Below are 22573 nucleotides of genomic sequence, written 5' to 3' on the forward strand. Positions count from 1 at the left end.
CTAATAGGGGCGAATTTATTTCAGTGTACGTTTTTCTGAGGTCAACTGTGCCAATTTTTTTCAAAGCATCAATTTCCGGCATTATTGCACAAAGACACTCATAAAAATCCATGTAATTTTGCGTAAGTTTAATTAATTATATATTTTAGAACGTACGGTAAAAAAAATTTTGTTTTCTCTTAACTTAGAAGTTAACTGTATCCCTAGAGGCTGCCATACTAGCTTAATAAATTAATAAAAATATTCTTCTATAGCCAAAAATTTTTAAATCAAATGCAGAAATTTTAAAGGATTGCTTAGTATTTAAAACAAATATTTTATTTCTCTTAGCTGACCATGTTTATATTCCATGAGTATACATATTTTATATGTACATATTTATATTATGTATAAGCTCCAGTGTCACAAAAAATGCACGGATTACATGTAGTATTATATGTAATCCGTGCTTTTTTTGTGACACTGAGGTATACATTCTGTGCCACAAAACATTCACGGATTAAATATAGTACCATATGTAATCCTTGCATATTTGTGACACAAACATACATGCATTTTGTTAAAATACATCCCCTTCAGGACCCACAATAAAAATATTTAGCTAGATTATAAGATTATTATTAATTAGCTATGCTAAATATTTGTATTGTGGGTCCTGAAGGGGATGTATTTTAACAAAATGCATAATACAGCCCACAGAAATGCTCATCTTAATTTGAATAACAAAGATACATATTTTTACAGTGATCATAAATTAAATATAAGACAATTGAAAGTTGGCATTTACATATAACTTAAAAATATATGTATTTGGTTTGCGTAATGTCATTTTTGAACACCCAAATGTAAACAACGTTTGTCTATTCAGACATATTGCATGCACCCAACAAATAGCAGCAAAGTCATCATATTTACTGAATCGAGATGTTTTTAATCAATTTTTTTGGGATTATAACTGGTCTGGTGGCGTCTTTATTTAGTTTGCAAAACATTTTAAATAGAATTCTAGTTTGGCAGTGCCGACACTCGGCTCTTAAGGTCTAGGTCCATTGAGTAAACTTGTTTAGAATAAGAACTCATTAACCTCTCTTAAACCTTTCCTAATACTTATTCTTCAATTTATGTCGAAATACGTTCGTCGAATATCGAATGACGGAAGTATAAAAAACACAATTTTTGACATTTGCATTACCTTTATTGTAGAAAACATTATATAAATATCAAAACTGGCTTATATTGCACATCCGACAGCCGAATAAGCTTTAGCAAAGCTCATTAATTTCTCGAAATATTGAACAAAAGTCGGAATCAAAATTTTGTGTAAGGGTGTTTTAAGTTTAACACTTGAATATACATATTACATAGAAAGATTATTAAAATAAATAATGATATTTTAGTCATGTCGCCCCTAAAATACGATTTTTTTCTGCATTATTAGACTGTCTAATGTTTATAAATTTAAATTTGTTTCTTTGATAATAACTTAATAATAAATAAACTAGGCAATATTTATGCTTAACTTAAATATTTTAAAACTATATTTCAATTAAATATATTTATTCGAAGTAATTCCTGATATAATTAGCCAAAAATTATATTATTGTGTTTATAAAACATACACTGAAGCAATGAAGTTGTTAATTAACTTCCCAAAATAGATGGAAAGAAACTAAACGCAATTTTAAAGAATAAAAAGGTCTTTTAATTTCTGTAATTGTCCCTTTTAATACGTTTGTATTTTTTATTACAAAACTTTTTTTACGGAGTAGAAAAATAAGTAAATATTGGATCAAAATTTATAAAAAAAAAGAAAAGTAAACTTTGTATGTATTTTTTTTAGCTACGTACAAACAGATCAGCCATAGTAAACAAACGAAGGGTAGATAAAAAATAAAGTGACCAGATTTAGACCATTTATTACAAAACTTAATTTATATAAAAAAATTCATTAATAAAAAATATATATATTTAAATATAAAAAGCTTGTATAAAGAACAGTTATATATATATATAAATAATTAAAAAATAATTATTAATAATGTATGCGAAATAAATAAAATAATATGTTATTTTCCCATAAATATGATGATGAAAACAAAAATTGAGAAAAAGCCAAAATAAAATGTAGATAAAAAAAAGTATTTGCATAAAAAATGCATTAAAAAAACAAAAAAATAATATGAATTTTTGTTTTTTGAAAATTTTTTTTTTTCATTTTTGTTCGTTTTTTTTATTTTGATTTCTTTTTGTAGATAATGAATGAGTAAATTAATATGTATGTTTAGGGCTACGTATATATATTTTTCATGTGACGGATCCTGAAAGGGTCGCGATATTGTATTATATTGTTTCGATTAGAAACATTTATAAAATATAAAATATTTGTTTGTGTTCATTTTTTTCCTTCCATATTTAGAATCCAATACAGGCTTAGTAGTGTAGTAACAACAAGTATATTTGTAGTCCTCATTATGGAAAACGTGAGTTTTTCATCCACTTCACCATTTTTATATCAAGTCAAAAATTAATAGGTAAGTTAATAATATAAAAATAGCCTAATAAAATAATAAATTTTTCAACGCCTATCAGAAAAACCCCCTTTGATTTGAACCACGGGTTTTTTATGTTTTAATAGATTGAATTTAATTGTAATTCGTGTTTTTTATACCATGTATATATGAAATATACATAGTATATTAAGTTTAGTCCCAAGTTTGTAACGCTTAAAAATATTGATGCTACAAAAAAAAATTTTGGTATAGGTGTTCATAGAATCGCCTAATTAGTCCATTTCCGGTTGTCTATCCGTCTGTCTGTCAACACGATAACTCAAAAACGAAAAGAGATATTAAGCTGAAATTTTTATAGCGTACTCAGGACGTAAAAAGTGAGGTCGAGTTCGTAAATGAGCAATATAGGTCAATTGGGTCTTGGGTCCGTAGGACCCATCTTGTAAGCCGTTAGAGATAGAACAAAAGTTAAATGTAAAAAATGTTACGTATAAAAAAATAAACAACTTTTGTTTGAAACATTTTTTTTGTGAACATCACAGTTTACCCACGAGGGCGCTAATTAGGTGCAAATTTTATAGTATGTATTAATATGGGAATATCAGTTATGTGTGTGTGGCTATTTAAAAGTGTATATCTTTTTTTATTTACGTGACAATTACTTATTTTATTTACGTGATCAATACTGTCTATACATGGTATTTCAACAATTAACTCAGTCAATTGTTTGTTTTCACTTGTTTTTATTATCTTGAAAACTATCAATTTTTCGAAAAATAATAAATGTGCCAAAGAAATTAATTTTTTTAAATCTTCAAAAGCAAAGTTCTTTGTAAATATTACTCTTAGCGATAAAATGGGCTTGCAGTAAATTTTATTAACAATAATAAAATCCGGATAGGCCTAGAAAACTTGGTATTTATAAAAACTTCGATTTTCTAATAGGTACTATCCGAGCAATTTTGAAAATTAATAATGATAATCAACGAAGCCTAAACTCACAGGACTTAATGCATTCCTTATCATTTTTTCTGTTATTCAGTATTTTTGGGCTCTCTGTATAAACTAGTACGTATCTAAAAGACATATAAGTTTAAAAAAAAAAAATACATTTAACGTATAGTTTTCTAATGACGTTTAACTTTTTTGAGATTTATAATTGTCTCATTGGAGAATTTCCACCGAGTTCTACGGCAATTATAGGTTCCCTTTTGTTCCCTTTATTCATTCTATAAGTTAAAAGCAATAAATTTTGTATCCATTTTCACACTACCATTGGGGTAAGATACATTGGCACCTTTTTTACGTGGTATCTCAAGTAAGCCTAGTCAAATAAAAGATTTCATTCTACCTGACACGTGATCCAATATACTTAATTTTCGATAAATGAGAATACTTTTACACTATTCGATATATCGGAATCCTGTTGTTAATTAAAAAAAAAATGCATGGATGAAGCGGAAGTGAAAACACTCATATCTTTCAAGTTTAATTCAAAATCAATTGACGATTTATTTGCGAAGTGTGATAAAAAATTGAGTGAGCCAGATCTATTTGAGCTTGTTTTGAGATAATGCTTATTTTTGCGTTTGAGCTTCCGCGTGCGTAGAATTTAAAAAAAAATCATTTATACAGTAGTTATTCAAATCTATGATAGTCTAATTCATATTATTTCTGCAGAAAGGGAAGATTGTAATAAAATTAACAGCAAGTAAGTACATGGAACTTTCAATATAGTCAAAAACTGAAAAGGATACAGAAGAGAAAGCTCACAGCAGATAAATCTGTCGAAGACATTACTTCTTAATTATCTGGTCGGGAAATATTCAGGGTGCCAGTATATCTAGTAATTATAAACAGTCTTGTGGTTGAACTTCAAAAGAGGCGAAAATTGTACAGCCATTTTTAGAGTTTTTCGTTTTGAAGCAATTTGATCAATTTGAACACTAAAGAAGGTCAAAACAGAGTAAGTATGTTAGTAGGATGTATTCTGATTTATAAAAGTGATTTTTTTAATGTATCCATTTACGTTCTTATTAAACAACGATAGATCTAGCTGGAGAACTATCCCGAACAATCAATGCGATTTTACAGGTTCTGAGAAACAAAGAACTTTACAGAACTAAAATAAAGTCTTTATTGAAAGAACACAAATAAAATACACACATGTGTAAAATGCGACCTTTTTAGAAGAAAATATTAATATTCTTATACGTTTTCACACTAAACATGCTGAGAAGGTGTCTATCAATTATTTTGGGACTAAACGTAATACAATCTAGTACATTTCATATATATTGAGTATATATATTACTATTAGGTAAATCCTTAAATTCTGGATGTTTTGGAAATATGTAAATATATTTAAAATGGTAATAAGCCATTACAAAACTTCTTAAAATAATTGAAACTTAAAAACAGAGATATCACTTTCACTAAATATAAATAAGTTGCAATCTATTTGTTAAAAAATGATCATCTCACAAGTCTTCCAATAGCCGTGATCGTCTAGTGGTTAGGACCCTACGTTGTGGCCGTAGTAACCCAGGTTCGAATCCTGGTCACGGCAATGTGAAAACATTGTCACGGTGGAAGCAATTTTTTTTATTTATTTTTTATCATATAATGTTTATAAAATATTAAAAAATATTTAATTGTTCTCAGAAAATTTTATCTAATTGTATGCTTGTGCTATGCATATATTGATTCCATAGTACCTCTAAATCACATTTGTGGAAACATTCTCATTTATCGTTGTAAGAAAATTTCAAGTGATCAACAAGAATAATCAGAACAGCCTTCGGTGGTTTTAAAATATTTTACACATTTTATTCAATAGAACCAAAATTTATTTTTAAAAAAGTCTACAGTATATACAAATTAATTATTTTCTATACCACATTTGTAATGTACTAGATCGTTTAATTTTCTTTTGTAGCAATAAAACTGCATACAATAATGCTTCAGCACTTGGCGGGCATCCAGGTACATAAAGATCAACGGGTATAATACGATCGCACCCCCTAAAATTATTATAACATAGAATTGTTATCAAAAAGTTAGGCATGAATGCCACACGGCCTCTATTTATGTATAAAAAATTTAATGCGGCAAAAAGTTATACGTAGAGAGATTACGTATCCAAAGCCAAGACTTAACCCATGTGGATCTTAGAATTTTCATCATCTTAAAGATAACTGTTCAAAAAATGTTTCTATTATACAAGAATATATGTAAAAATTTAAAAAAAAATACAGAAAACATAAGCTGTTAACTGTTTGGTTGGTTTTACAATTATTATCTTATAATTGTTTTTTCTTAACTTCGATTCTGCAGGAATGTCACCTATCTAAATAAATTTCTTATTTTAAATACTATATGTATACAAATTTTCTTCCAAATGGTTGTAGCCGATCTCGTGAAATATAAATTTTGTTATTTAGCCCTCCACAAGATTAAATCCGATACTGAAAGAAAAATTCTCGAATGTTTATATAATTGTATACTTATCAAAATGTAAGTCTCATAAAGACAAATAGAATGAGAACTATTTTGTGAATACAAATTTTGGTTAAACCTCACCCCCACTCAGACTCCGAATTTCATATGCCTGTTTTTTCAAGCTTTTTTTTTCTTTATATTATATGAGGAATTGATATATGGTTTTTCATTTTAAAGTTTTCGTTTTGAAAAACAGGTAGGCGGTTACACAATCAAATCAATGGTATTTTTAGAATTAGGGCGACCTCAAAACGTAACATATTATAAACTCAACATCGATTTTTTTTTCTACTAGTACTACGTTGAAAATATGTGATAGTGACAAACCTGACAACTGAATAAGAATAGTGATAATATCCCCCACCATTCGCACAACTACCCATTGAAATTACCCACTTATTATCGGGCATTTGATCGTACACTTTTCTTAACACTGTTGCAAATTTATTTGTAACTGTACCAGCTATAATTAGCATATCTGTTTGTCTGGGCGATGCTCGAAAAACAGTGCCAAACCTTCAAAAACAATCGAATATAAAGTACAAATACGCTACAAATTATGCATAAAACGGAAAAGATATGAATTTAGATTAAGAGCTTCCTCATCATAAGAAATAATTTGCTAGCTTAAATCTCTTATCAATAAAGAAAGAATCAATATTGATCATAGAATCATAAAGGTTTTATTTAATCTGATTAATAAATTTATACCGATCCATATCATATCGAGGAGCAGCATATTGCATCATTTCTACAGCACAACATGCCAAACCGAATGTCATTGGCCATATTGAGCCCTTACGAGCCCAATTAATTAAATCATCAGTTCTTACTAAAGCATATTCTACTAATTTTGTATTTTTATATGTTTTTCCAAATGGCGAATATGGTCTTTTCTTAGCGGTATCTTCATGTGTATCAGGTATGACATCTTTATTAGTTATCGATCTTATAATATTCTCCAAGTAAGGTGTTCCTTTATTTAGTTTAGATAACATTGCGTTAAACGTTTTTGAATGTACCATCTTCTTGGATTTAATGTTATATAAATCAGCCCTAACACAAAATTGTATTCGCTCTAATAAATATTATTTTCTTAATGTCATTATGACATTGTCATAGCAACGTTAAACAAAATTTTAAGAAAAATTCGTTGTCGAGGAAGCAAAACTACGCCTCCAAGGAGAGATAGGCTGCTCTAGAAGTAATCACATTGATATAAGCTATAACGAGAGAAATTGGAGGCTAATATTAAAAAAGAATCAGAGACCAATGTAAAGTATTAATATATGGTATAGTCCACGGGACAGCACCCTTTTTCGTTAAATAATCAATACATACTTGAAACTTCGTGAGTGGCTTTCTTTTAGCGAGTCTACCTAACTTTCTCCCTACGACTTTTTCGAAAGTGCTGCGTTTTCAAATAAGCATCATAACATCAATTTACGCTATCGGTCTGAAAAAGCGCAGCAGAGAATTAATTTGTCGGACACTATGACCACTTGATAACATTAATAATTATTAAAAAATTCAGCAAAAGTGAACTAAAAAGGACCTAAACTGAACTTTTACCCAAAATTTTGTTCATCGTGGTCTCTTTATACAATAAATTTCATGGTTTTTTTCATTAAAATATTTAGATTTTCAGGAGTTATAGAATTCGACTACTGTTATTTGAAAATATTTATCACGTAATTTTCTCACAGCTTACCTATGAAAATCAAAATGAAATAAAAATTTGTTCCAAAAATAAATGATACAAAAATATTTTTTTATAATTGTTTATATCTCAATAAAATTACATGTTAAAATTTATATTAACAAAATATTTACAATACGAAACATCGTTATTTATTTTCTATACCACATTTGAAGTGTACTCATACGCTTTACTTTTTTCTGTAAAAGTAAAACACCGTACATTAAAGCTTCTGCCGTTGGTGGACATCCTGGTACATAAATATCAACAGGAATAACTCGATCACAACCTCTATAAATCAAATTTTAAGTTAATTATAAATTCTGTTATTAAATAGCATACTTGAAACTTCGTGAGTGAGCATCATAACGTAAATGTAATAAAGCAGGGAATTTGTAAATTAAATGGAAATCGCTTTTTGGAGAGATTTTCGTCAGTATCTTGATAACTAATGACTATGCTGATCTAGTCAACAAAAAGTGAATTTTTGTATGTTTTTAGTTCTTGTTTACGTATTATATTCCAAAATGAGAACCAACCAATTTGACAAATTCTCAGAATAGTTAGAAAAAAATTATAAAATATAGCCTAAGATAATTATAATCGAAGATATAAATAGCCTAAGATAATTAAAACCGACAAAAAAACATAGAAATTCATTTTATAGATAGATAATTTCCATAATGTTTTATACTTCTTAGATTTCCGTGATTTGCAGATTAATTCCCGGTCATATTCCCTGACTTTCTAATTTAAACTTACCGGTTATAAAACAATCGATATAGATAATTTTTAAACAATCCTGATGGTCAAGAGAAATTCGAGGCCACGATAAAATCGAACGAAACATTTTTCTCGACAAAATCTATTATTCTAGTCGTTTATGTGATGTTATAAAAACACCTTGTACATATACCCAAACAATTTTAAATGTACTTACCTAACAACTGAATAGGAATAATGATAATAACCGCCACCATTGGCACAACTACCCATTGAAATAACCCAACGTGGTTCGGGCATTTGATCATAAACTTTACGAAGAGCTGGTGCCATTTTATTTGTTAATGTACCAGCTACGATAACTACATCAGCTTGACGTGGAGAAGCACGAAATACCACACCATATCTTGAATGATTAAATGTATTCAAACAATTTGTTTTCATTTTTGTCTTAAATTGTTTTAAAGAATTTTTGAAATCTGAATAAAACATCTGTTTACAAATTGATGTGTAAATAATTTCAAAAATTAATGTCAGACTTGTGGTTGAACTTCAAAAAAGGCGAGAATTTTACAGCAATTTTTTTTAGTAAATTTTCGTTTTTAATCAATTTGATCAACACTGAAGAAGTTTAAAATAGAGCAAGAATGTTAGTGATGATGTATTCTAACGATTTAGAAAGGTGCATGATCCATTTACAATGATAGTTCGACCCGGAGAAATTCCCCGAAAACCAACTCGATTTTAGAGGTTCTAAAAAATAAAGAACTTGAAACTAAAAAACTTTATGGATTCCTTAATATGTTTATACATGCCTTCGAGAAACAACTTATTGCATATAAATTTTCTTTTGAAATTCTTCTTTTTTTTTACAGCTAAGAAAATACACCACACATCGGGCATTCAATAAAATTCATATAGATAATTTATAAACTAGTTAAGAATATTATCTAGAGTATATATTGAATTAATTTTAAATTACTTCATACAATCAGTTGTAAAAATTATTAAATAGTGTACTACAGTAGTACTACATCATGAGTGGTAAAATACTATGTATCTCACAGTATTTGTTAATCTCACATTTGTTAATCTCACATTTGTTAATCTCACAATTGTTAATAAAGGTATTGCTGCTTATAAAATTTACAATTAGCGCTAAAGTATTGATGGCATTACAATTTCCATCATTAGGTCATCACCTATTTTATCAAATCTAATTCAATGAATGATTCAAAATTAACAAATTTAATAGAAATAGATGTTCACGATGAAGCGTATGGAGCGTTTAGTGTAACACTATGGTTAGAAGAAAGTCAAAAAAATGAATCTTTAATGACTGACAGAAAGAGAAACTTCCGGGATTTATTCGAGTTGATGATCGCATTTTAGATTCACCCAAAATCTTACCATTAATTACGAATTCAGATAAACAGCATTATTTTAATTTACTTATTGTTGAAATGTTGAGTAATATACAATTCTTAGCATTTAAAGAGCTTTAGAGAATTTTTTAGAAAATTTAAAATTTTTCAAGATATAAAAGGTCATCACACATAGAACAATTAACAATATTACATACAGGGTGGAAAAAAGTATGAACACAGCTGAACAAGTCTTCAGGATATTAAGATTCAAAAAAAATCTCCATTCATAGGATAAAGAATATAAGCATTTTTTTTTATTAAGCCTCTAAAAATTTTACATTAGATGTGTAAAAGTCAAGACAAATAAATAATTTGTAATTCAGAAATGTCATGATTTTGACACTCATTTTAGTTTCAAAATGTTGTTCATTTTTAAATACATCTCATTTTCTCGTTGGTGGCCAAATGAACAACATTTTTTAACTAAAATGAGTCTAAAAATATGATATACATTTCGTAACTGAATCACAAAAATTCTTGTATATAAACACGATACAAAACACCGTGCTTTATCTATTTAAAAAATGAATTTTACTTTTATTTCGTCTTGAAAATAACTTTCTAGATCAAATTCAACGTCTCCGTGTGATAAATCATAACAGCTTCTATACATTTTTCGATATCTTAATACCTTGACGAGTTTTAATTCTGCACCAATACTTTTGGAACACCTCGTACATAAATTTTTAATGAGATAAGAATATTATCTATTATGACAATTTAATTTTAATAAATAGATCAACTTTTATTCAAATCCTAATCATTATAACAGACTGGCTCAGTAAAAGGATCCAAATTATTAAGTAATGGTTGTACAATACAACATGAATAATAAATTAATTAAATTTTTAATAGTTTTATTGTTTTATGTAAAATTTGCTATCAGCGCAAGAATATTAATTGTAATACCATCACCGTCATTAAGTCATCATTTATTTTATCGACCAATAATCAAAGAACTGTCATTACGAGGTCATGAAATTGTTTCAATCTCTCCTGATCCAATCAGAGATTCAACATTGACAAATCTAACAGAAATTGATGTACATGATGAGGCGTACGGAGCGTTTAGTGTTACACAATGGTTAGAAGAAAGTCAATCTGTACCAGAATCTCCAATGGCTAACAGAAAACGAAACTTTCCTGGAATTATTCGAATAGCTGACAGAATTTTAGGTTCACCTAAAGTAAAACAATTAATAACGAACTCCGGCAAACAACATTTTGATTTACTTATTGTTGAAATGTTGAGTAATGTACAATTCTTAGCATTTAAAGAACTTTACAATTGTCCAGCAATTGGTGTTTCGTCTTTGGAAACACATATCGACGTATTAGATGCTATTGGAAATCCACCTGATCCGAATTATAATGGAGGATTGATAGAAGTAAGTGGACCGAAATTAAGTTTTTGGGAGCGTTTAAGATTAGTTTGGCATAATATTGAATACAGGGTGTTTTCTCATTTTATATGTGCTCCGCTTTTGAATGAATCGGTGCAAAAACATTTCAAAACGGTAAAAACGGATATTAGAGATTTGAGAAGGTCGATAGATTTAGTAATGATCAACACTAATCCAATATTTCATATTGCAAAACCCCATGTACCTGCATATATTGAAATTGGAGGCATGCATGAACGAGAAAGGAAACCATTACCACAGGTAATCTAACTATTAATATTGTTACTTACTTTATTATTATTGGTACTTTTATTATCTGTTAAAATTCAAATTTTTTTCTTTTAGGATTTAAAAAGCTACTTGGATAATTCAAAAAAAGGTGTAGTTTACTTTAGTTTGGGTTCAAATGTAAGAAGTGAAAATTTACCTGAAGATACAAGAACAAATATTCTAAGAGCTTTCGAACAGTTACCCTACAATGTTATATGGAAATGGGAAAGCAGTAATTTAGCTAACAAACCAGAAAATGTTTTTATCAAACAATGGTTGCCACAACAAGATGTCTTAGGTTTGTAGAAAAATTAAAAAATTATCTATTAATAAAATATAATTTAAAAAAAATGTTATTAGATCATCCCAATGTTGTTGCTTTTGTAACACAGGGGGGACTACAATCTATAGAAGAATCTATAAGTAGTCGTGTTCCTATGGTTGGAATTCCATTTGGAGTAGATCAACAATTTAATGTTCAACGAATTGTAGATCTAGGAATAGGCAAACAATTAGAATATAAAAAATTATCCACTAAATTGTTATTAGAATCCATAACCGATGTAGCAAGTAACCAAATATATAAAGAAAATGTAAATGAAATAGCTTCTTTAATATGGGATCAAGAAACCAAACCATTGGATCGTGCTATCTGGTGGATCGAATATGTAATCCGACATAAAGGAGCTAAACATTTACGTAGTCCTGCTGCAGAACTATCATGGCATAAGTATTTATTGCTAGATATAATTGGATTAATTTTGGGTGTTTTAATATTATTTTTGATTGCAGTTATTTGTTCAATAAAACTTGTGTTAAAATATACTTTTTACAGCAAATCAAAATAAAAAAAAGAATAAACGTAATATTTAAGGAGCCAAATGTAAAAATTTAGTTTCATAATAAAAAAAAGTACACGTATTTTATTTAATTTAATAATTATTCATTAATTCCAGCTCTCAAGATTTTGAAGTACAAAGAATAAGAAATGAAGTGTCTTTTACGCATATATCAGTAGTGTATTTAGAGGGATTTCATTGAAAATCTTTGTTCAATTCCTTTCTATAAGACCCCCTACCAGGTCCTAAATAACGACAAACGCCACCATGTTACAATACGAAACTCGTCCATGCCACATAATCGAATTTTACTTTCGAAAGACACGGATTCAACCGGCATAGACAAACACCAATTTAAAGGTGTTATGTTAAGTTTACATCGGAACAAACTTGTCGCGTACCTAGAGACAATATGGGACAAAAATGTATTTAACATTCTAAATTGAGCACATTGTCACCTAATTATACTACGAAGAAAACTCACCTTTACTTATAAGTATTGAAAAGGTGAGAATTCTAGAATATTTATGTGAAGCGCAACACAAACTCTAATCAGTAGGTGGCCCACGAAGACTATATATCTTACCACAGCTACAAATATCTAGGTAAACTAGTATTCACTGGCATTGACGTGCCTATACTTGAGTTGTTTTATCGAGGCCAACATTAAAAAAAAAAAAGTACATTTTTAAAGCACACAGTTTAATTTAAGTAGTTGCATCTTTTAATTCTGATTTAAAATAACTTATTTTTAGCAAAAATTTAAATTCGAATCAATTAAATTGTGCTATTAGGCTCAAAAACACAAGTTCAAAAAGTTGGCCTCGATAAAACAACTCAAGTATAGCTAATTTCTTTTATTGAATCATTTTTGAAATTATTTGCATGTGTGTGTGTATAAAATGGTGCGTAGAGTTTACACTTCTACAAAAAATCAAATTCCAGGTTCATAAAAAAATTCATAATAAATAAAAATATTACTATCTGGGGAATATACGATAATCCATTATTCCAATCTTCGATTTTCCATAATCCGTTAATCATCGCATTCTCGTTAATTTAAAACAAATAATAAAGGGACCTACTACAGAAAAACAGGTTTTTCTAAAAATAAAACAGAGAATGGAAAAATATTTCTAAGAATTAATTAATGTATATCCTAAATATTTTAATCTAAAATTTTAATAGCGAACAATAATCCAAATTAAGAGAAAATATTTAGAGAAAGTTGTTTTCCAATTAATTTTCCTATAATTTTATTGGCTACGTTTAACCGATAAGATTTCGACTAGGCACTAGGCACTGAGCAAAATAACGATTACTCAATCCCCTGAACGTCTTTTTATGGACGATACTTCCATGTTATTTGTTATTTCATGTCAAGCCTAAAATAAACACAACGAGGTTCGACCCTTGCTGATAATTTACTAAGAGCTCTAGTCGAAAGAATTCACGAACGCTCGTATCAGCAATGCATAGCCATTGAGGCAGAGCTATTAACTAATACTAAAATAGCTTAAAACCTTTAATATGCAAATTTAAAATTTAAAAAATCAAACCTGTCCATATCGTATCTGGGTGCTGCAATGTGCATCATTTCCACAGCACAACATGCTAATCCAAATGTCATTGGCCATATAGAACCTTTTCGACCCCAATTAAGTAAATCATCTAAACGTGCTGTAATATATTCGCCTAAATTACTTTTATTTACTTGAAACGGTGATGTAGGTCTACGTGGTGCTAAATCAGCTCGAACTTCTGGAGCTGCTATAGTTGCTTGATGTTTAGATTGTACAGCGAATGCACCAGTTAAATTTTTAACAAGTGAAACTGGAGCCAAATTGGCATTGTGACACACACCAACTGCAGAACGTAACATCTAAAAACAACGCGTAGTTTAATTTATTTGTGAAAAAATTTTTATAAAAATATTCTCAAAATAAATACCTTGGTTATTCTGCAGTTTACGTAATAAAAAAGTAATAACAAAACTTCGTCTTTCTAATTTCAGTGTTACTTTGACATAAAGTTGGTCAAGCTGACACCTTTAAAGAATAAAGGCTTGTTCCCATGCAATTAATAATACAACCAAACTTATCTAAAAATTCACATATTGTTAAAATGGTTAAAATTAAATTGAATAAAAGAAGAAGGTCGGAGTATCGTTATTGTATATATTAAAAGTATTTTATTTGAAATTAAAGTACGAGATAGAGGAAAACTTGTAACAAAAAGTTACATAAACGCTTGTGTAAAATTACATATTTGTATTTAACGCTATCGTGTAAATATTGGAAGTGGCTATCCGCACAATACCGTCTACGGTCTAGACCGTCCACGGTATACCGTATACGGTCTATTTAGACGCGGTATGAAATTATTTTTGCCCTTTTATACCGTGGGGCCCTTATACCGTGCACGGTATACTTTTTCACGGTATACTCTTTATGCCGTCGAGCCCTTATACCGTGTGCGGTATAGTCTCGTCCACGGTATACACAATATAGATTGGAAGGCTTATTTGAAGCAAATGAAATATACCGTGTGCGGTATAGTCTCGTCCACGGTATACTCTTTATGCCGTCGGTATACTCTTTATGCCGTCGGTATACTCTTTATGCCGTCGGTATATTCTTTATGCTTTATGCCGCATAAAGAGTGCGGTATAGTCCACGGTATACACAATATGGATTGGAAGGCTTATTTGAAGCAAATGAAATATACCGTGTGCGGTATAGTCTCGCCCACGGTATACATTATACAGATGGGAAAGCGTATTCTACAGAAATGTAACATACCGTGTGCGGTATACTCTCGTCCACGGTATACATTATACAGATGGGAAAGCGTATTCTACAGAAATGTAACATACCGTGTGCGGTAGACATTTTGGAGACAAGAATCATCTGAGGAAGATTACAAAATTGATTGTGAATGATATTTTGTGTGTTATTTATTATCGTATTTATCATCTTATAATTTAACTTTTCAAATTAACAACACTTTCTATTTATAAAAAAAATTGCACAATGGATCGACTTCTAGAATCAGCTGATGAAGAAATTGTTTTACAATAGAGTATATACGGTTAGAAATGATAATAAGAATTGAATTATCTTCCACAAAAAAGACTACATCCTCGGACATGGATGAAGTAAAACATAATGTACAACAAATACAAGTCACAGTACTTTACTATGACTTGTGCTCCACTCCACAAGTCATAGTAAAATACTGTGACTTGTGCTCCACTCCACAAGTCATAGTAAAATACTGTGACTTGTGCTTCAATTCACAAGTCACAGCCCTAGTAAACATAGAGCAGATGAAGAAGCAGACTGCTGTAAGTCTGACATAGTTCTGCTGTATTCTGTCAAAACTACATCAGACTTACGACAGTCTGCTACTTAATCTGCTCTATGGGCTAGTTCGACCACATAGGTACTAACTTTCCCACCAACTAACTTCGGTACTAAGTACAGCTACGGTCAGAAATGTCGTCTTATTTCTCTACACTGTCAGTTGGCAAAAGAAGACGGCATTTATGTCCGTAGCTGTACTTAGTACCGAAGTTAGTTGGTGGGAAAGTTAGTACCTATGTGGTCGAACTAGCCCTATGTCTACTAGGAAGTAAACTACTGTGACTTGTGCTCCACTGCACAAGTCATAGTAAAGTACTGTGACTTGTGCTCCACTCCACAAGTAATTGTAAAATACTGTGACTTGTGCTCCACTCTACAAGCCATAGTAAAATACTGTGACTTGTGCTCCACTCCACAAGTCATAGTAAAATACTGTGACTTGTATCAGTTGTACATTATGTTGTACTTTAATCATCTACGAGGATGTAGTTTTTTTTGTGGAAGATTATTCAATTTTTATTATCAATTCGAAGCTCCTTACTTACTTTATTCAAATTAATTAGTATAAAAGCATACAAGGCTCCACAAGTTAAATATATAGATGTACCGTGAGATATAGCTCACTGCGTGCAGTATAAAGCAATTTCAAGTCTTACAAGTTCTATCTAGACGTGTGCAGTCTATTATGACATACCGTGTGCGGTTAAAAACCTCGCACGGCTTGAAAATCTCTGTATAAACGCATACCGTGTGTTATAGCTTACCGTGTGAGGTATAGAACCATTCACGGCTTAATAATCCCAATATAAACGCATACCGTGTGCGGTTAAAAACGTCGCACGGCTTGAAAATCTCTGTATAAACGCATACCGTGTGTTATAGCTTACCGTGTGCGGTTAAAAATCTCGCACGGCAAAAAATCTCTGTAGAATACGCTTTCCCATCTGTATTGTGTATACCGTGGACGAGAGTATACCGCACACGGTATGTTACATTTCTGTAGAATACGCTTTCCCATCTGTATAATGTATACCGTGGACGAGAGTATACCGCACACGGTATGTTACATTTCTGTAGAATACGCTTTCCCATCTGTATAATGTATACCGTGGACAAGAGTATACCGCACACGGTATGTTACATTTCTGTAGAATACGCTTTCCCGTCTGTATAATGTATACCGTGGACGAGACTATACCGCACACGGTATATTTCATTTGCTTCAAATAAGCCTTCCGATCTATATTGTGTATACCGTGGACGAGACTATACCGCACACGGTATAAGGGCTCGACGGTATAAAAGGGCAAAAATAATTTCATACCGCGTCTAAATAGACCGTATACGGTATACCGTGGACGGTCTAGACCGTAGACGGTATTGTGCGGATAGCCACTTGCGTAAATATTTGCTGTTTAAATGTGATGATCTGAGCGAGCCTTTATAAAATATTTCAGTACTTAGTAACATTTTGTTTTATTAAAATAACTAGCTTATGTCAATTTGTTTGGTTATGATTCCGGCAAGCGTCCTTCCTTATATTTTGCATCTGTCTGTATGTTAGCCATAAAATAATTAATAGGTGTAAATATTTTTTCTGATTTTCAAGTGAATAATTATGTAAGTTCAGTTTTTAATTATGAAATATCATCATAATTTTATTCAATTTCTTTTTACCGTGAAAATTACTACTGATAAAATTATGAATAAATGTTATCTTTTATGATTTTGAAAAAAATATTTAAATGACTCCTTGTTATTTAGGTCCTTTTTTTTCAAAAAATAAATTGATTTTACGCCGGCTTTGATTTTAATATTTTTACTCATTTGCAAGACATAGTACTAAAAATCTGGAAGTTTCTAGGATTATATTTTATAAGAAAAAAGAATGATTAGTGGTGCTATTTTTTATAATTTAACGAAGAAAAAAACATTAAACTTTGTGAATTGAATTTTAAAGTTAACCCAGGAAATATATTTGCGTTTTTTTAACTTTCTCTAACTATAAATTTAGGAGCCGCCAAAAAATTTTGTCTATCACTATTTTTCCCGGTTTATAAAAAACGGATGCTTGAACTTACCGTTGCTTCCAGGCGTTAGGGTCCAGTTTTTTCACCAGATTTCTACACCCTCTCTATCTCGAAAATGGTCGATCTGCCATATATATATGTTTAATGTGAGAGAAAATGCTCCAGATCGACTAAGGAGCTTATTTACTACGCGGCAGAAAGTTAGGGTTCATGGACTTTTTTACGTGCTATATCCTAGAATATATAAATTATTATTATATAGGTATCCCTCAAAAGCATGTGCAACGCTCTTTCAGGCAAAACTAAGCTAAACTATCCTAGTACAAAAGATAAAATTTGGAATTTTCTTTTTTTATTTCAAAACGTAGTACGTGGTTTTGCTAAAATTAGTTATGAAGGGATGAAGGTCAAAAATCTAATATTAAAAATTTTATAATAATCATTAAACACTCATATAATTTAAATTAGCTAATTTTAAGTTAATATTATAGGGCTAAAAATCGTTCTGCCTCTGAAACATCAGAGAAAGAAAAGAAAAAAGATAAAGAACGATCTCGTGATAAGAAAAAAACTTCGGGATCAAGCAGTAGTGACAGCAGTTCATCAGACAGTAGCTCTGATCATTCTTCAAGTGCATCTAGATCATCGAGTAGTTCCAGTAGCGGTTCTTCTTCACGATCCAGTTCATCATCGAGCTCATCCTCTAGTTCCAGTAGCGGAGCAGATCGTGTTCGACCCAAACACAAAGCACGTAGTCGTAGTAAGAGTCAAATTAAGGATAAAGATAAGGATAAACGTGAAAAGGAGAAAGACGAGAGAAAAGAAAATGAAAAAGATAAAGAAAATGATAAACGTAAACCAACCAGCACCCCATCAAACGATAAACCAAAACCACGACCACGATCAAGGTATTTATGTTATTATTACAAGTCGCCAATTACATTGAATTGGGAGCATCTGCTCTTAGTGAAGGTTTCGAAGAAATATATAGAATAAAATGAAATACTTCATTCAAAATCATACCCTCAAAACTCAATATCTTGCTCAAACAGAACTTCAAAATGTCAATGTTTAGGGCGGAAATATCATAATTTCGGTTTTCAAAAATCTTTTCATTATAGGAGATAGCGATCAAAAGGACTTTCGTTCTCTCGTAAATATCAACATAATGCTTACTTAAAATAAATTCTCATCTTTCAATGTAATTAGTGTGTTCTTTTTAAATTAAACCTTTTAATGAAAACTTTATATGTAAAGCCATTCTGTCAGTGAAAACTTTAAAATACTTTGTCAAAGCCTTATAAATACCAATAATTAAAATTAAAATATTTTTAATTAATATATTTTATTTAATTAATTATTAGATCTCCATCATCCAGACGTAAACGCCGTGAAAGGTCACCAACACCACGGCCAACAAAAATTCACATTGGACGTTTAACACGAACAGTAAATCGTGAACACATTGTAGAAATATTCTCAACATATGGACAAATAAAAAGTGTTGAATATTCAGTAGATCGTACGCATACCCATCTTGGACGAGGCTTTGCTTATGTGGAATTCACTACACCTGATGAAGCTGAAAATGCTATGAAACATATGGATGGTGGTCAAATTGACGGACAAGAAATAACTGCTGCACCGGTTTTAATGCAGAAACCACGAGCAATGCCATTACGACGTAGTCCATTGCCCCCTCCAATTCGTAGAGGTCCACCCATGCATCGACGATCACCGATGCCACCAAGATTCCGTAGACGTTCTCCAATTCGGCGACGATCACCGCCACCACCACCTAGACGTAGACCCAGATCGCATTCACGTAGTCCTGTTCGTAGTCGACGTCGACATAGTAGATCTAGTTCTAGTAGTTCACGATAGTTATTATTTTATATGCTACATTTATTTCATGAAATTAATTATCTAATATAAACCATAAAATAATTCACAAAATAAGTTTTATTGAATTGCACTGTGCGTTTGATAATCTAAGGGAAATTAAGCAAAGTTTCGGAGTATACTTAAAAATTAATATTTGATTAAAGTTTTAAAGCTCCTTTATAAGAATCAAAAGATTTAAAGAGCATCTACTCCTGCTGCGTGTTACGCTACGCGATACTTAAAGTATCGATTTTAAACGATAATTAATTAATTTATAGAAATTGGATCTCAGCTGATTTTTCTTTAACTAGAGTGTGTTGGTATATTACAGTTTTATGGCTTTGAACGCCTAAGTCAACATAATTATAACTTTTTATCTCACGATGGAGAAAAAGATTGATGTTTAAGCTCATGTGAGTTATTTAGTGGCACTTATATATAATTTTTGGCTAGCTGTTTAACCAGAGAAACTTTGATTTTTTTAAGGTTTTAAAATATTGACCTGAAGAGAAAAATTTTCTATTTTTAAAACTATACTCTGTATAATGGGATAAGCAAAAGGCAGCATTTTCATCTACGATTTTTATGAATACAATCTTTCGCGTGGATTCTGATACAAAACTTAGTACACTAATAAAATTGACACAAGATCTTAAAGGAATAACATGCTCTTCAAGAGATTTGTGTTGGGACAACTTTTTTTTTTAATAACGAGAATCATTACCGATAAGATTTGTAAAAGGTGTCTTTTCTTCCTCAAATTCAAAAATAAGTAGCACAACAAGCTCAAGGCAGGAGTAAGTGCAAAATTACTATTTCTCTTTGGTTATTAAGTTACACACTTGGTGCTTAGATGTTTTGGATATACCATAGCCATTGTATTTAATCAAAGTATTTAATGTGATCAAAAACGAAAAATTTTTAACTTCAAAATATAATATTGATACCAAGAAAATGATTTCTAAAATGACAAGTCCAAACAAAAGAAAAAACTAATATTATTTTGTTTCTATAAAATTTTGAAATCACCGTATTTGGTCAAAGTCGAAAAATCTATTAATACGGCTTTATGGTATGGGAGCTGGTGACAGAAATTTTCGCACAATTTAAGCATGGTTAAGTCTTTCCGCAGGATCCGAAAAAAATTTTTAATATACAATTTTACCAAAGACGAAACTTATTTTTAACGATTAATTAAAGTCAAAGAAATGAGAAAATGTAAACCTTGTTTGCAACTGTAATGGAATAACTTATTACTGACAAAAACTCAACCTTGATCTATTTGTAAATTTTAAAATTATTTTTGAAATATCTATCACCTGGGAAAACTTCTCAGCTCTTAGAAGACGGTGTTTGCAACTGTAATTAAATGGAAGACAATGATTTTCCTTTTACTTATTACACCAACTATCTACTTACAAAAGCTCAATCTTTGTTCAATTTGTACATTTTAAAAATATTTTTGCAATGTCTTAACACCTGGGACGACGCATATTACAACATATTTCGAATAGAAGACTTACATTTTCTCATTTCTTTGACTTAAATTAATCGATAAAAATAAGTTTCCTCTTTGGTCAAATTGAACAATTAAAAAATTTTTTTGCGACGTTTCGAGCCCTCCATTCGGATCCTGCAACGCATACGAGTTGGAAGACCAATAGCTTACTCACTCATTGGGTCAGTATCGATAAAATGTGTTCTCAATCTTGCTCAAATAATGACTTAAAAACTGTCACTAGCTTCCCTATCATTACTATATCCAATACATCTAGAAGAAGGAATATTAATTTTAATTTATCATCCCAACTTTCCTGATCCTTTCGATAATTTAAATTTTATTAATCTCGTAATGATGGATGTTCAATTAAGACAACTGTTTAAAAATAAATGGTGCCAAAAAACACCATTTCGAAAATACTGACTTGAACATTTTCCGAAGTTATGGGATAAAATTGATGTTTTTCTTTTGTTTTAATAAATAATGAGAAAAATTTTTTTTTACTCTTTTACTCCTGCAATTACAATTTTGTGTTTTAAAAAGGTGCGTTTACAATTTTCAGACGGTAACGTAGCTTTGAACGCTCGTTTACTTCATAACTATAGAAATTAATTAATTAATAATAGAACATAATTTATGATAAGCTTTATTAATGGTCAGTGTGTCAACCAGTACGATTTTAATTTTTAATTATAAAAAATATAATGAAAATTAAGCAGATTGTGCGTTATCGTTGACACGTTGCAGCTAACTCAACTGACTATTATTTTTATATTCTATTTGGCATTCTTATTATCTTATACAACATGTGCTATATACAAGTTCTCAGTTAAAATATTTTATTTATAAAAATTTTTACTCAAGATCTATGTAAAAAAAGTTTTTACTCATGCTTTACAAGCTCAGCTGTCCGATGTTCAAAGAAATGACCATAATATAACATACAAACATAAATGTTTGTATGTGTGTGCGAAGCGCGTGCATCCGACACAATCAAGTGATTTTACTACGACTAGAAGTCTTCTAGAGGGCGCAATATTCAATTTAATGTGCCGTCACATAGTCTATAACCAGTGGAGGATCAAGACGCTTTCAACGATACGTCAATACCTCATTGTCAAAATATGAGGGAACAGATGAATACACATACCGATCAAGCACATAACCCTCGCCACCGTCGGAGTAAAAATGTTGAGCTCATATTTTTTTGGTCTTTTGAATACATTTTAATGATTCTTTTGGACTAAAACAAGCTTCTAGTATTTTGTTAAAAAAAATGCATACCAGCTCGTAAATTAACTTCCCAAACTACAAGAATGTTTTGTAAATTTATTGTTTTTCGGTGTAATACATCTACTCAACATAAGCACACATTGCAAAAAGAACGTAAAAGTGAACACATACACTGGGGTATAAAAAGA

General features: G+C 30.5%; 3 protein-coding genes and 1 non-coding gene across 4 annotated transcripts; 2 read left to right on the plus strand and 2 right to left on the minus strand.

The window, feature by feature from the left end:
- Positions 1 to 5007: 5007 nt before the first annotated feature.
- Positions 5008 to 5079, plus strand: Trnah-gug. The gene has a single exon. It is a non-coding gene; the product is annotated as a tRNA-His (tRNA).
- A 315-nt stretch (positions 5080 to 5394) lies between these two features.
- On the minus strand, positions 5395 to 7028 carry LOC123291621 (NADH-quinone oxidoreductase subunit B 2-like). The gene is made up of 3 exons (XM_044871970.1): positions 6723 to 7028; positions 6339 to 6527; positions 5395 to 5533 (listed from the first exon to the last, which is right to left on the minus strand). The coding sequence occupies exons 1-3, from the start codon at positions 7007 to 7009 to the stop codon at positions 5395 to 5397; spliced, it is 615 nt and encodes a 204-aa protein (XP_044727905.1). The 5' UTR covers positions 7010 to 7028.
- Positions 7029 to 7823: 795 nt separating this feature from the next.
- LOC123291620 (NADH-quinone oxidoreductase subunit B 2-like) lies at positions 7824 to 14446 on the minus strand. The gene is made up of 4 exons (XM_044871969.1): positions 14323 to 14446; positions 13932 to 14254; positions 8651 to 8839; positions 7824 to 8001 (listed from the first exon to the last, which is right to left on the minus strand). Exons 2-4 carry the CDS (start codon positions 14252 to 14254, stop codon positions 7863 to 7865), a joined length of 651 nt encoding a protein of 216 aa, XP_044727904.1. The 5' UTR covers positions 14323 to 14446; the 3' UTR covers positions 7824 to 7862.
- Positions 14447 to 17253: 2807 nt separating this feature from the next.
- LOC123291619 (RNA-binding protein with serine-rich domain 1-B) lies at positions 17254 to 21586 on the plus strand. The gene is made up of 3 exons (XM_044871968.1): positions 17254 to 17357; positions 18259 to 18675; positions 19132 to 21586. Coding segments are annotated over exons 1-3 (939 nt in total). The 5' UTR covers positions 17254 to 17355; the 3' UTR covers positions 19652 to 21586.
- Positions 21587 to 22573: the final 987 nt, after the last annotated feature.

This window comes from Chrysoperla carnea, chromosome 2, assembly GCF_905475395.1.
Source record: "Chrysoperla carnea chromosome 2, inChrCarn1.1, whole genome shotgun sequence".
NCBI classification, from domain to species: Eukaryota; Metazoa; Arthropoda; class Insecta; order Neuroptera; family Chrysopidae; genus Chrysoperla; species Chrysoperla carnea.

Excerpts from the sequence above, each read along its gene's own strand:
- LOC123291621 (XM_044871970.1), bottom strand. The coding sequence starts at position 7,009 with ATGTTATCTAAACTAAATAAAGGAACACCTTACTTGGAGAATATTATA. Across the intron at positions 6,528-6,722 it reads CCTCGATATGATATGGATCG|GTTTGGCACTGTTTTTCGAG; the intron begins GTATAAATTTAT and ends TTGTTTTTGAAG. Across the intron at positions 5,534-6,338 it reads TATTCTTATTCAGTTGTCAG|GGGGTGCGATCGTATTATAC; the intron begins GTTTGTCACTAT and ends TAATAATTTTAG.
- LOC123291620 (XM_044871969.1), bottom strand. The coding sequence starts at position 14,254 with ATGTTACGTTCTGCAGTTGGTGTGTGTCACAATGCCAATTTGGCTCCA. Across the intron at positions 8,840-13,931 it reads CCCAGATACGATATGGACAG|ATATGGTGTGGTATTTCGTG; the intron begins GTTTGATTTTTT and ends TAATCATTCAAG. Across the intron at positions 8,002-8,650 it reads TATTCCTATTCAGTTGTTAG|AGGTTGTGATCGAGTTATTC; the intron begins GTAAGTACATTT and ends TTTGATTTATAG.
- LOC123291619 (XM_044871968.1), top strand. Across the intron at positions 18,676-19,131 it reads AAACCACGACCACGATCAAG|ATCTCCATCATCCAGACGTA; the intron begins GTATTTATGTTA and ends ATTAATTATTAG.